General features: G+C 32.1%; 1 protein-coding gene across 1 annotated transcript; it reads right to left on the bottom strand.

Annotated features, from left to right (window-relative positions):
- Positions 1–2,236: 2,236 nt before the first annotated feature.
- LOC113516992 (ubiquitin-conjugating enzyme E2Q-like protein 1) lies at positions 2,237–13,196 on the bottom strand. Its single transcript, XM_052903624.1, has 4 exons — positions 13,061–13,196; positions 3,294–3,486; positions 2,958–3,159; positions 2,237–2,500 (listed from the first exon to the last, which is right to left on the bottom strand). Exons 1-4 carry the CDS (start codon positions 13,189–13,191, stop codon positions 2,265–2,267), a joined length of 762 nt encoding a protein of 253 aa, XP_052759584.1. The 5' UTR covers positions 13,192–13,196; the 3' UTR covers positions 2,237–2,264.
- Positions 13,197–13,756: the final 560 nt, after the last annotated feature.

The following is a 13,756-nucleotide window of genomic DNA, read 5'->3' as shown; positions in this document are numbered from 1 at the left end:
CTCCAACAGATACTTCAGCAATGGGGCCACAGACATCAGCATGAATAATTTGTCCTGGTACCTGTGCTCTGATATTTCTTGTATGAAAAGGCAAGCGAGACATTTTACCAAACATGCACCCATCGCAAACAATTTTTTCTGCTGGCTGGAATGGAATATTATTCAGTTTTAAGAATTTTTCAACATGTCTAATATTCTGGTGACATAGGCGTTCATGCCAGATATTTAAGTCTGCCGTATGACTACTAAGCATACAATAATTTTCAGGTAATATCACCCTCATCTCCAATCTGTACATATTTCCCTTATTTCTTATTGCAACTGCTTTTATGTTATTGCCATTTTTAAATATTCTTTTATTTTTATCACCTATTTCAATTAAATTATTTTTTAAAGCTGACCCTGAAGAGAATAAATTCTGTTTACAGGTAGGAACAAACCAAGCATCTTTTAAATGACCTTTCTCCCATTTTCCATTAACCAACATTTTTATGTCTATGATGCCAAATCCTACAGCCATCATTTGACTACCATCTCCGAGATAAACTGGAATTGGGTTATCAAATTGTTCATATGAAGCAAAATACTCTCTATGTGAAGTAATATGGTGTGACGCACCAGAATCTATTATCCAGTCCTCTTTAGTTATCACGGTACTATGTGCAACAAAAGCATGTCCATTTGTAGAATCAGATTTTTGTTTATTTTTAAATTTAAAACAATGTTTTTTGATATGTCCTTTTCTTTTACAATAATTACAAACTGGACCTTTATTATATATACGCTTTTCAGTTTTTGCAACTAGAGCGACTTCACTTTCAGGTTTGCTTTCATTCAATCTTTGCTCATGTAAGCGAAGACGTTCCATTAATGTGGTTACATTTCTATCCGATGCAGGGACAGATTCCCATGCATTTTTGAACTCAAGATAGTTAACAGGCAATGTATTCAGTATTCTGTTTAAAAGTAAGGACTGAGGCAAAGTACTGCCTTCATTTTTCAATTCTAAGTTTAATTGAGTATACAGTCTTTGTAACTTAGAGACATGCGTAGCTATACTGTCCTCTGGTAACTTTTTATACGTAAATAGCTCGCAGTACAAAAGATCCAGTCTTCTTTCATTTTTCTGTTCATACACAGCATGAAGAGTATCCCACATTTCTTTCGCACTTTTGCAGGTTAAAATGTGCTGTTTCGGCTCTCTGCCTACTGTTGAACCTATTAAATACCTTGCAATTGATTCCTTTTCATGGTATAATTTGAAAGACTTTGGTTCTTCTCCATCTTTTGGTTGTTGCGCTACACCGGTCACATGGTCCTCAACTCCATGTAGGGTTATTTGTAAGTTGATATCGAATTTCCATGAAATCCAATTACCTTCACCCTCCAACTTGTCCACTGTGATTTTATCTAATCGCACAGACATTATTGACAAGTACCTCAAGAAGTTCTGAACAAAAAACTTTCAACCGGAAAAAAAAAATGGCGGCTGTGACTTGTGGAAATTGTTCTAGTTTTGTACGAATAATTACAATACCATATAAATGGAAAATCAGGCTGGGCCATAACCTGTTATGATTATTATTGTTATTACACGTCAAATAAATATGTTATTACAAGTCAACTAAATGGATTATTAACGATGGAGAAGAGAAATAAAAAAAACAACCTTTTTCAGTTCTGTCATTGACACACAAGAAGTTTTTTTTTTTTTATTTTATAATACCATAAACAAAGTTAGGGTTGCTATATAAAGTTCACAATAAACTATACTTCAACAATATTTAATCTCTTATTGTTATTATATCAGTCGTTAATTGTCCACTGCTGAACATAGGCCTACCATAGGATGGTTTTATCAGTAGTTGCCAATCTTGGCAGGGTGGCAACCGCAGTTAAGCTTTGATGATGTTTTAAGAGGGACGCTGCTGCCCATCCCTTAACCATTTAGTTCCCTTAGCCGTCTTTTACGACACCCAGGGCTAAGATAGAGGGTAAAATGGAACTAGGTTAAATTTTATGATACCTAAATATCGTATGTTCCGTAATTGGCATTTTTCTGAATTAGCAATATTTGATCTTTTACATTCAGATATATATAAATAAGAAATATTTCTAGTCCACACTTTAGACTTCCGATAAAAATTGATATTCCTTTATATGAGGATCAATTTATTCAGTTGGATATTTTGATAAGTAGGTAGATATCTCACTATAACTAATTATAATATTAATGATGTCAATGTTGTACGAACCATGCCGATTCAACCATCGGACAGGGCTGGCGTCACCCAGCCATATTTATCGTGTGTCTTGACGAGGGAGCGAAAGGCTTCCTCCGCTCGACGGCGGGAGAACTCGCGGGAAGGTCTCGGCGGTGCCCGCGCTACTCGTCCCTGGCCCTTCACCACTGACGCGGCGAACTGCATCACTACGGCTTCTACTGTATACGCTGACGCCCAGCCGCGAGGTGTCAGCAGCTCCATACAGATTGCTCCTCCTGAGAGTAAAGAAACAAATTATTTTGACTAAATGTTTATGTTGAAATCGATATAAATTTTCAGTAATTTTTAATTTCATCTAATGTGCAAAGACGTGCCTGAGAGTTATACGCATCCTTTTTAAAGAAAAAAAAATTCTTAAATATGCTAATGACAAATGAAAATCAGCAGACTGCTATAAATCAGTAACAGTAACTATTATGTTAGTTCAAATGTTAATTTGTTTATATTTTCATTAAATTCTCAAAGCTTTTCTTATACACTACAGAATGGGTTTCTTGAAAAAAGGGTTAAACAAATTTCTTGGGTTGGCAATGCGCGCGTAATGCCCCTGGTATTGTATGTGTTCTTAGGTTACGGCAACAACTTACCACCACATGCTCATTTGTCACTTCAGTGGTATAAATATTTTCTGTTGATACAGACTAAACTAGAAGAACTAAAGAGTATATTCACCTTCCATAACGAAGCCTTTCTCTATCCTAGGTTCAATTACTCTCATGAAAGGCGGGGCAAACGGAAAATTCTCTGGAAATATGAGGTGTAGCAGAATATGAGATATATGCAGTTCGCGAAGGTCTCCAGCTAGCTCACTCTCAGGGTCTATCTGATGCAGTCTCACATGCCACTCGAAAAGATTATCATTCACTAATTCCACCTGAAAGTAAAAAAAAAATATATCGATAAATGTACATCATTATTATTCGTCGAGAAGTAGGTACTGTTTACTACTATTACTTCCAAAATTCATGTTGTGGGCAAAAGTTAGTTAAAAATAAAATCAGTACACACCGTAAATACAGGATCAGGCCTGCTGTCCTGCAATCGCTGTATTTCTTTAAGCTCTTTCATGAGTCTGCGTGTGCGGACCGCAGCAGCACGCTCTCGAACCTCGTTGGCCCCAGCTGCCTTCTTCTTTACTAGTCCTGTGGCGCCAGGACTAGGTGGCAAGCTCGCTGCTGCTTCTGCTGGACTCACGCCGTCTCTGTACATAAAGTATGTACATAAAATGAATGTGTGCAACATTGCTTATGGTTCGGGTGCCTTTTTCAAATTTTTACCAGACTTCAAAAAGGAGGTATATGGCCACGACAAATAAACTATGTCTTATTGAGTGAAAGTTAATAATACGTAGGTAATTGTAATTACTAGACATTTAACTACAAAGTTGCATCGTTGTGAATCTTTATGCAATTATATGATGTTAAATTACAGGTAACTATTACCAAAAATGTAGTAAATACCTAGTAAATGTAATGTGCTTTGTTTATATGTAGGGAATTTAATTCCAAATAAATAATACAGGTTAAACTCAAAGTTTTTAAGGACATTTAGATATTCATCTAAATTAGTTACTCAACTCCAACCAGTTAACTTTCGAATATTGACTAATTTCTGACGTTATCAAGGCGCAGAAGTCTTTAGGTAGGTATTTTAGAATGTAATAACAACCTGAGTCACAAATGCTTATGTGTCCACCCACCGTGGGAATCGCACAACTGCATTCCAAAGAAAAAACCAGTTTCAGCCAGTGTCCAGTTTGAGTCTTTATTCAATTTTAATATTCTACTGGGAACGGCAAAATTGGCAAACGATTTGAAATAATCTTTCTTTAGGAAGTGATAATCGTGATCTTATATAAAATGGATAATTAACAGAATATGCTATGGGACCTATGACGCTTTTTTGTAACTAACTACTCTTTAAATCGTATAATGTTAGTGTCTGTACGATTAGTAATATGGTTCTCAGGTTACTACTTATTTTAACTTAACGTTAGTTACCTACTTAACTTGTGTCTTCTGGGAAAAAGGGATTGTTACTAATAGGGTTTAACTGCCTCATTGCTAACAATATACCTACCCTATCAGGTTGACGCGCAAGGGGTTCCCCCTGGAAACCACCGTGATGAATTCCAAAAGAACTAACTGACCTGTTTTTATCCTCACCTGTCATCTCTCACTGATGGGCACCAGCGTTTACTGTTAACACAGGCGGAGTTATCAATTCATTTTTACTAATTAAACAAATATGTCTTCTGTGTCAGAAATTACATTTTTGTTTTTCTTTTTCATTAGACTGGAAAGACATTTAAAACAAATTGCATAAATGGCTAGTTGAATCGTGTTTTTACTCTGTTAGGGATTTCATGTCAGATTAAAATGGTGGAAATTTGTACGTATTATCGTTCATTTAATACAAATCTTACTTTTTGACATTTTTATTTCTATTAGTACATCTCATTTTTATTGTTGACCATTCGATATCCAATTGTTATATTATTTATTTTAACTATTTAATGTAATTGACTGAATAAATTGTATTTTATTCATTAATATTTTAATTAATGTTATATAATTTCGTAATGTTTAAATGTTACAAAAAATTTAAAATTAAATTATTATACTTTTTGTTTTCAATATTTGTACGCTTGACTTAAGTAGATTTTGTAAGGTACTTTTAATTAATAAGATCAAATGTTCCCACCCAGAAGCCAGAAGTTCAGAATCATACCAAATAAAATTATTATTATTATAGATTATTATATAGATTTAGGTACTCTCTGCATTTTCTGATTTACATGTGTAGATAGGATACAGCAAAATTTCAGAGTTTGAGCGAGGACCAGCCACACAAAAATACTATAATTGCAATCTGATAGGTAATGTAGCTCTGTTAATTTACCATTAACATAAAATTGTTAACATTTTATTTATGCCTTTTATTGCAAACAAGATAGATTATAAGTACTTACATTGCGCACTTTAAATGGCTATAACAGCTATTTATGTATTCAGAATGAATGCATTGTGCTTAAGTAAGTAAGGTCGTTTGCACCATTTGTATCATAGGCACATAATATTGTGCGGACTGGATCTTTATTCTAATTTATTTAGATACTGGTAGATTATTTGCGACGTCGTTTGAATGACTTGGTGTCTAAAATAACTGGGAGAAAAAGTAGCTTATGTCCCTCTCAGTTACAAGTAGGTACTAAGTATGTGTTACCAAATATGAAGTTTGATTAAGCTATTAAAGTGGCAAAAGGTGTTACCTTTTGGCGCTTTAATAACAAATTTATATTTATAATATTAACAAGCAAGTATAATTTAGATTTTAAGTGGTACATCTACTCTATCTACTAATCAATAATCCTACGTGCAAAACAATATCAAGTTGTTATTAACAAGTTGTCGTTTTTATTATGTAATAAGCAAGTTCATAACTTGAGATAAGTATAGTTTATGTAAAGTACGTAACGTTATTTTTAATCATAAAGTATAACGTAAATAGACTTGAGTACATACCTACCTATTTGTAGATGTTTTATAAATTTACACAAGCAACAGTGGTCAAACCACAGACCGCTGTAATCTATCAATGTTAAGTTACATATATCAATTGTGTATTAGTGTATAATAGTAATTAAATATTTTCTAATTCAATTTTCTTATTTGCACAGTTAGATTAACATAGTGCTTAATTAGTTTCTTATATAAAAATAAATTAAGTGTTTTCGGATTGCTTACTTCGAATTTCTTAGGTGTAAAAAAATATTCTATTAACCAGCTTCATGTATTGAAAATTATTAAAATTAGTGACATAAACTTTATTAAAAATAAATTAGTAAAAAATTGAGAATTAAGTAATAATAATTTAATGAATTAGAGAAATTATTGAGATCTTATTAAATATAAATATGACAGTTAACGATAATAATTATAAACTATTAACTGCAAATTAGTTGATAATGATACTTAGTCATCCAAAGTAAAAATCGATTAGAACAAGAATAATATTTTATGACCAATATATTTAGGTATTCATATATCATACCGTGTGGTTCTGACATAGAAAAGATCACCCCTTTTTTCCCGTAGGTGTCATAAAAGATGACCAAGGACCGTTTTTAATGGATAATAATGGAATGGTAACCCCGCCTGCTTTATCGGTATACACTGGTAGGGCACCAGTTACGAATGATTGGTGAGGATGAAAAGTCACTTAGCCCATGGTGACGAATTCAACTATAAATTTGTCACGATGGTTTCCAACTAACTTTCCCATTTCTAACCTCCCGGCGACTTAGGGAGAGCAAGAAACGGGCAGTAGTGCCCCTCTTAAAACATCTCCAAAGCCTAAATGCAGTTCCCAATCCGTCTGCCAAAAGTGGCAACTAATGACAATATTCAGGTTATCTTCGAGATACATATAAATATATTCAGATTGGGCACACTGGGCCATTTCCTGATGTATTTATTTACTGGAGTACTCAACCGGTAGTCAGCGGAGTCACATGTAATTATTTCATCAATCCACGAGTGAAAATAGGTCGTAAATAATGTTCTCTTATTACAAACCTTGCGGTTGGATTGTATCCAAAGGAATACGGCAAGACGACGGGTGTAAAACATTTGGACGGGTCGTTGACTTGCGGGAGATTTATGCAAAATAGATTATGCAAACAACTTCCAATACATTAACTGTACATAGCTACATTGCACTGATCTTATTATGTCGAATCAACGAGATAATACTTATTATCAATTTATTAATATTACGTATAGGTATGTAAGTATTATATAAGATAACTGAATGTCGTGCATATCAATAATTAATACAAACACTACATTAAGTTTATATAATGTTTGTTGTATGTGTTTTGTATGTGTTTGTGCTACTGATATGGCTAAGTCTATTTATAATGATATATTTGTAACTGGACGATGTCTGTCCATTATGAAAATTTAAGAAAAATTAATGTGGGGAATCCTAAGAGCAATATAAAATAATAATACAAACATATAGGTAGGCAATTTTTGTTCTGCCATTACGTGAAAACTATACCAAATTGGATGCGAATTTCACAGTCATTTCTCGTAAGGTCTAATTTAAAATCTGTTGTATGTTTTATGTTCATACGCTATTTAGTAGTGGTGTGATTCATTGAAATTAAAGTAGTAAATAAATACAAGAGAGAAAATTTGCAAATATAATGAATATCAAAATTGCTCTATAGTGGTTACATACTAAAAGAATGATGATGATATCCTTTAATTTTCATTCTTCACACCTTTTACCATTATTTGTGTTTATGTATTATAAGCATTCTATATTCTTCTACACTTTCAATTATATTTCGATTGTTTTATTTCTATTGAACTAAGTCTTTTTAAATTAATTAGAATAGGCCTGTTTAGATTTTAAAAATACTACTCGTATAAAAACGATTTAATTCTATAATCATTTGGAGTTATTCTATATACAGATAGATGAATTTATCTACTTTATCTAGTAAGAGTTATTTATATATAAATTATTTATAATAATAAATAAGTCTTACTTGATTATAGTATTCTACTCATTATTTTTATCAACAAACATTTTACTGTTGAGTCGAGTCTGTTCTCAAAAGAGCAGGGATAGCTCCCAATTCCTATTGACATAGCTACATATTTTATTTTTGCATGTGTCGAAATTTCGAAAAAATGCTTAGCTCTTACCTACTGACACTGATATATTTTCACTGGTTCTCTTTTTAAAATACAAAATCTTACTGCCCACTTGCCAAGTAAAGTGAAGCGCGAGCTATTTTTGAAATTGGGTTAGTTGGTTAGTACTTACCTACATTTTCTTGACTTCCTTTAATCATAATACAGTAAAATTTCTTTAACAAAAGATATAGGTAAGCGGTTTTAAATAATTAATTTTAATTTAGGAATTGGAAGTACGTATTACATATACATACTCTTAATGCTACTACTTAGTGCTTACATAATTTTTTTTATTGCATGAAAATAGCCGGATACCAAGGAGGTATGATAGACGAAGATAAAGTCAGGTTAGGTGATACTGCGTGTAAAATAATTTTCAAGAGACGATTTACAATAGCTACTTTAACTTTTACTAGCTCTATATTTACGTTTCAATAACGCTAAAATTGTGATAAGGCTAACAAAGATATTATGCAATTTAAATGAAAAACATAAATTACGCGGCTACTGTTTGACACATCTGTGCTTGCAGAAGGTAGTTTGTATAAAAATTTGGTTTTATTTTATCTCTGTGACCATAATATATACTGATTGATACCTACTTAATGCCCTCTTGCATCCCAAAGTACTACGTATACCTATGAAAGTAGAGTCGCTCGCGAGGTTATATACATACTTTATTCGATTTATAAATATTAGATGTTAAGAACTAGGAAATAAATTAATCTAGAAGGTGTATATAATAATATACAAACAAATTTACAGTCCGTTGGTTTATGTGCTGTATGGCGCACTACATATCTATACAAATGGAACACCATTATCCCCGACATGCCCCAACATTACAATAACGTGAGACGCAATTCTCAGGGTTAGTGCAATCAATCTTAGTAGAGTACCTCGAATATAGTTTCAAATAACACCTACGAATTTTCGACCGACTTCAAAAAGAAGGAGGTTGTCAATTCGATTGATTTTTTTATCTTTGTTGAATAATTCTTTTATCAAAAGGATATCCTTTTAGATAAAAGAAGAATATACTTACCATACCATACTACTCGGGATTGGTCCCATAGAAATTTTATCAAAATCGGTTCAATAGTTTAATTTTTAAATCATATCAATAAAGGATATCCTTTCAGGTAAAAGAAGAATATACTTACAGATTGGTCCCATAGAAATTTTATCAAAATTGGTTCAATAGTTTAATTTTTAAATCATATCAATAAAGGATATCCTTTTAGATAAAAGAAGAATATACTTATGGATTAGTCCCACAGAAATTTGACCAAAATCAATTCAGTAGTTTATTTTTAAAATCATATCAATAAAGGACATCCTTTCAGATAAAAGAAGAATATACATACAGATTATTCTCATAGAGATTTTATCAAAATCGATTCAATAGTAACATTTTTAAATCATATCAATAAAGGATATCCTTTTAGATAAAAGAAGAATATATTTACAGATTGGTCCCACAGAAATTTTAACAAAATCGGTTCAAAATTGAATATAATAATATATTTTTAATGAGTTTAACGAGTATTACTGACATTCAAAAGAAAATGATGTAAAAAAGCTAAAAAAAAAGAATCGATTAATGATTACTTGCTTTCAGATTGCTGTAACTTCGTACCAGGTTGTATTTTCCGAGAAATAAACGATTGTTACACAAAATGGAAGATTATTTTTTCTGCACATGATAACACATGTTTGCCATATGTTACGAGTATTATGCGAATTTATTATTTTCGCTCTAGGAGAGTGGTGTTTCAATTAAAGTAGTATTGGTAATACAAGTAATATCCTATTTCATACTTGTGAAGAAGATTATTTTGCCCATATATGGAAGAAAAAATATTTTGTTAACACATTATTTAAATATTCTTGAAATATCGAAGTCCTTTTATTTATTTTTCCATTTCTTTACGAAATCAAGGTACAGAATGCTGCACATGATAACACACAAGAGTGTGAATGTATGTGTTTAGTTTATTGCTTAATTAAAAGCAAACTTTAGAATAAAAAAATAACTACTAATTAATAATCATAGGAACATGGCCGTATCGACGATATTTTATTTTATTGGTAACCTATTTCGTCTGTTAATTTATAAAAGGTCATTAACACAAAATTTTATTAACGAGGACAATATTAAATAAAATTTCCTATAAGATATATAAACATAATGTTTACAGTAAAAAATTATTAATATTATATAAATATTGTTAATTTAATAAGAAAGAAAGAAGCGCTATTTGGCTAAAGCACGTGAGTCCTGTAAAGAAACGATCTACAATAAGAGTAATTAAGGAATATAATTGCAACATTATTAAAGTAAGTATTAATTTGACCTGTACCTAATATTCATAAACTAAATATATATTAAATAATAGACTACTCATATTTATAATTAGCTGTTATTATTATTTATTACATTATTGGTAATTAAGAGCAATAAAACGAAATGCTTGTATTGTCGTAATGTCTTTGTTACACTAGCGCAATATTGTAAATAGATACGTCATTTCTTGCGACTGTACGTTAGCAACAATGCAAAAACCACATAACTCTGCATATGCAAACAATGTCTTTGTCTCTGATACTGATACAGATACGTAATGACGCAGCTTCAGTTTTTCACTTCCTTGAATCACTCACGGAATGCTCATTATTACATTTCTACAGAATTCGCTAAAGTAGAACGCGCTAAAGGTTTTTAGGGCGCTACGAAGAATTATTTATACTACGAATTTTGTTCACCTGCTTTCGGTTTTTTTGGTTTTTATAGTTTCATGAAGTCGTATAATAAAAATCGAAGTGTCTATGTCGAAAAACTAACATCGTATCTAACAGTGTGTCTAGCCAAGTTTTAGGCGGCATTGACACATTATATTAGGCAACAAGCAAATTCTAATTGCTACCTGTATATAGGTAAGGTACCATATATATAACACACGATAATTAATATTGACCTTAATAGCAATAGGTAGTAGGTATTGTAAATATGCGTGTGCGTGTTTCGGCTGGCGTATTGATGGCCTTGATCTTAATACTAATTGAATCATTAATAGGTATCTATCATAGAAGGCATACGCATCATAACGTTACCGTATTATTCAAATCTATAAATAAGTAACAACCTAAATAGATTATTTGAACACCTGGGTTGTATAATCAATTGATTGTTTATTAAAAACTTTCATTACCATTCATTCATTATCATTTAGGGTACCTATAGCGATCGATGGGTTGAAATGTTAAGACTATTTTATTATATCTACTAATAAATAATAAACAATAGAATACACCAAATTGTGTAAATTTTATATCAGTTAGCTATATTGACATTACATTTACTAGTTATTTGACCCATTAAATATTGTTTTTTTTTAGATGGCGATAGGGGTGCCATTAACCAACTTATTCTAATTACTTAATGGCATAAAAATATGTATCCTATCTGTTAAGTTGAAGTAAACAATAAACATTTACAAATCATTAAAATTGAGTAGCGGCACAGGATTTTATTATATAAGACTATATTTGTTTTTATTATTTGAGTCTATTTCTGTATGATTTAAATGTCAAAGAATAAAAATGTACTTTAATTGGTCGGTGACGAACATACCTAACTACTTGTTCAGTATGCAGGAACTTTTTTAAGAATCATAAAATAGTTTTATGTCCGTTTATTCACGTGCATTTAAAATAATTTACTTTGTGCATAAAAAAATCCTTTATTTTATTTTTCTCGTTGAAGGAGGGAAGTGAGGTCTTTAACGTTTTTATTGTTATGGCATACCACTTATACTGTGGTTATAGTTGTCATTAGGCATATGTTATATTTAGTTAGGTACGAATCACACATTTCGTGTATGTTAAATTATTAACGTGTGATATTATCTTCGCCAATTTTAAACCGATTTTGATGATTTTTTTATCGAAACAATTTTGTTTGATGTCGGTTTATTTATGAAACAAAATCTTAAGTAATTATCATTAATTGCTCTTAAAAGAATATTGCAAAATTGTAAAAGTATTTCGGAATACTAGTAGTATCTAACAGTTTTTGCAAGGTATTTGTTAATATGATAGGAGTTGTAATGGAGAAAATAATAAGAGGGACAACAATAGGTATTGACAACGTCTTTCAAATACGTAACTGATAGTGATTACACTATAGATGTTTAATGTAGGTATGTGTTTGATGTTATGTTTGGTTTGGTACTTATATTCGCAGTTATGATTACTTATTTCTAATCTAAATGCCATTAATTTTACTCATATTAGTCAACTGCATTGCTAGGGCTTTATTTCATTCTCCTTCTCAGTCATGCTGCCTTAGTATTGTATCTTAGGTAATCTAAGATCCCTGTACCTTCTACCCAGTTTTGAAGAGTGATTTAATCAGTCTTGTGACATATACCTAATTTAATTATTCATATTCAATAAACAATAGAAGATAATAATTATATATTAATGATTATATATAATATATAATAATGATTTGTCAAAAAATAAGCATCTATTCAAGTTACTAATAGGAAATCTGGCGTATTGTCTAAAAATATTTTAATAACCAATTTTTATACAAAAATAAAAGTTTGTTAAGCAGTTTATTTGTTTGAATGTTAGATACTTAATCACGCCTTAACGGCTGATCAGATTTGAATGTAATATGGTACACGGGTAGCTTATATGACAATTATGCTGTTATATGTTATACTTTATTAAATACGGACGCACAACTATGGAAATCATCTAATATTCTATAGATGCTGATGTAACAATATTTTTCGCGTTGGCCACCAACTTAGTACAACTAACACTCATTGCTAATAAACATGATTGGTGTACGTGACTGTTCGCTACTGTTATCAAATATCACAAAACATCCGTTACGACATCTCATATTGCTTTTATATCCAGCAAGCAAACTATTTTGCATTTCCACGTTTAACTTATTAAAGAAACTTTAAATTAAATACTACAAGAATTTAGAACATTTTGCAGTGAACTGACCTAATTCTGATATTAATTAAAATATATCTAAATTACCTATGACGTCGAAGAAGCCCTCGCCTGGCTGGAGAGCCGCTAGGACCGGCTCCATCGTTATCGAGCTTCTCTGGGGAACGGAAAAGCTTTCTGAATGCAGCAGCAACCTTCTCCTTAGATCGTGAAGTCATATTGCACTAGTTCCACTACACTGTCTATTTTAATACACAATTTTTATACTTTCTCGGTATTTATTTATGCGGAGACACGCGTCATGTCAAATGCACATCACATTTGAATTTCGAATTGTTTGTACGCAGCCAGTTCGAAGAGGTCGAACATATCACTCAACGTCTCGCACAGAAGCGTATGCAACACCAGACGTGCGACTACGAAGTGAAGTGAGAGCGCGGATAAAATCGAAACTTGGCAGCCAAGACGAGGCCGGTTATCGTTGCTCGGCGCCAGCCGGAGGCGTACTGATGCGGGCACGGGTGTGCCACAGCCCGAGTGTGTCGCCTCAACGTCGGTGCATTTCAAGCGACACGAGGTACATGCTCGGGCCTACTGTGCTCCACCTGCAGCTGTGGCTCGACAGGAACACTTTAGATCTCTGATATGGTAGCGCGCTTTTAGCTACTTGAAAGCTTGTTTGACATGTGCCGAGCACTGAAACAAAGAGAAAAAAAAATTGAATATCCTTTCGATAGCAGTTATAATACTAAAGTACTGTACCTACTTAGGTATAAGGCATAA

This window comes from Galleria mellonella, unplaced genomic scaffold (assembly GCF_026898425.1).
Source record: "Galleria mellonella isolate WM207_F2 unplaced genomic scaffold, CSIRO_AGI_GalMel_v1 utg143, whole genome shotgun sequence".
NCBI classification, from domain to species: domain Eukaryota; kingdom Metazoa; phylum Arthropoda; class Insecta; order Lepidoptera; family Pyralidae; genus Galleria; species Galleria mellonella.
Note: the sequence above shows the minus strand (reverse complement) of the source record. Positions and strands in the feature narration are given on the sequence as shown.

Bases quoted from the DNA above. Each gene is read 5' to 3' on its own strand.
- LOC113516992 (XM_052903624.1), bottom strand. From the start codon at position 13,191: ATGACTTCACGATCTAAGGAGAAGGTTGCTGCTGCATTCAGAAAGCTT. The intron at 3,487-13,060 runs GTAATTTAGATA...CTTTATGTACAG, and splicing joins GGGCTTCTTCGACGTCATAG to AGACGGCGTGAGTCCAGCAG. The intron at 2,501-2,957 runs GTGAATATACTC...CTTTACTCTCAG, and splicing joins GAAAGGCTTCGTTATGGAAG to GAGGAGCAATCTGTATGGAG.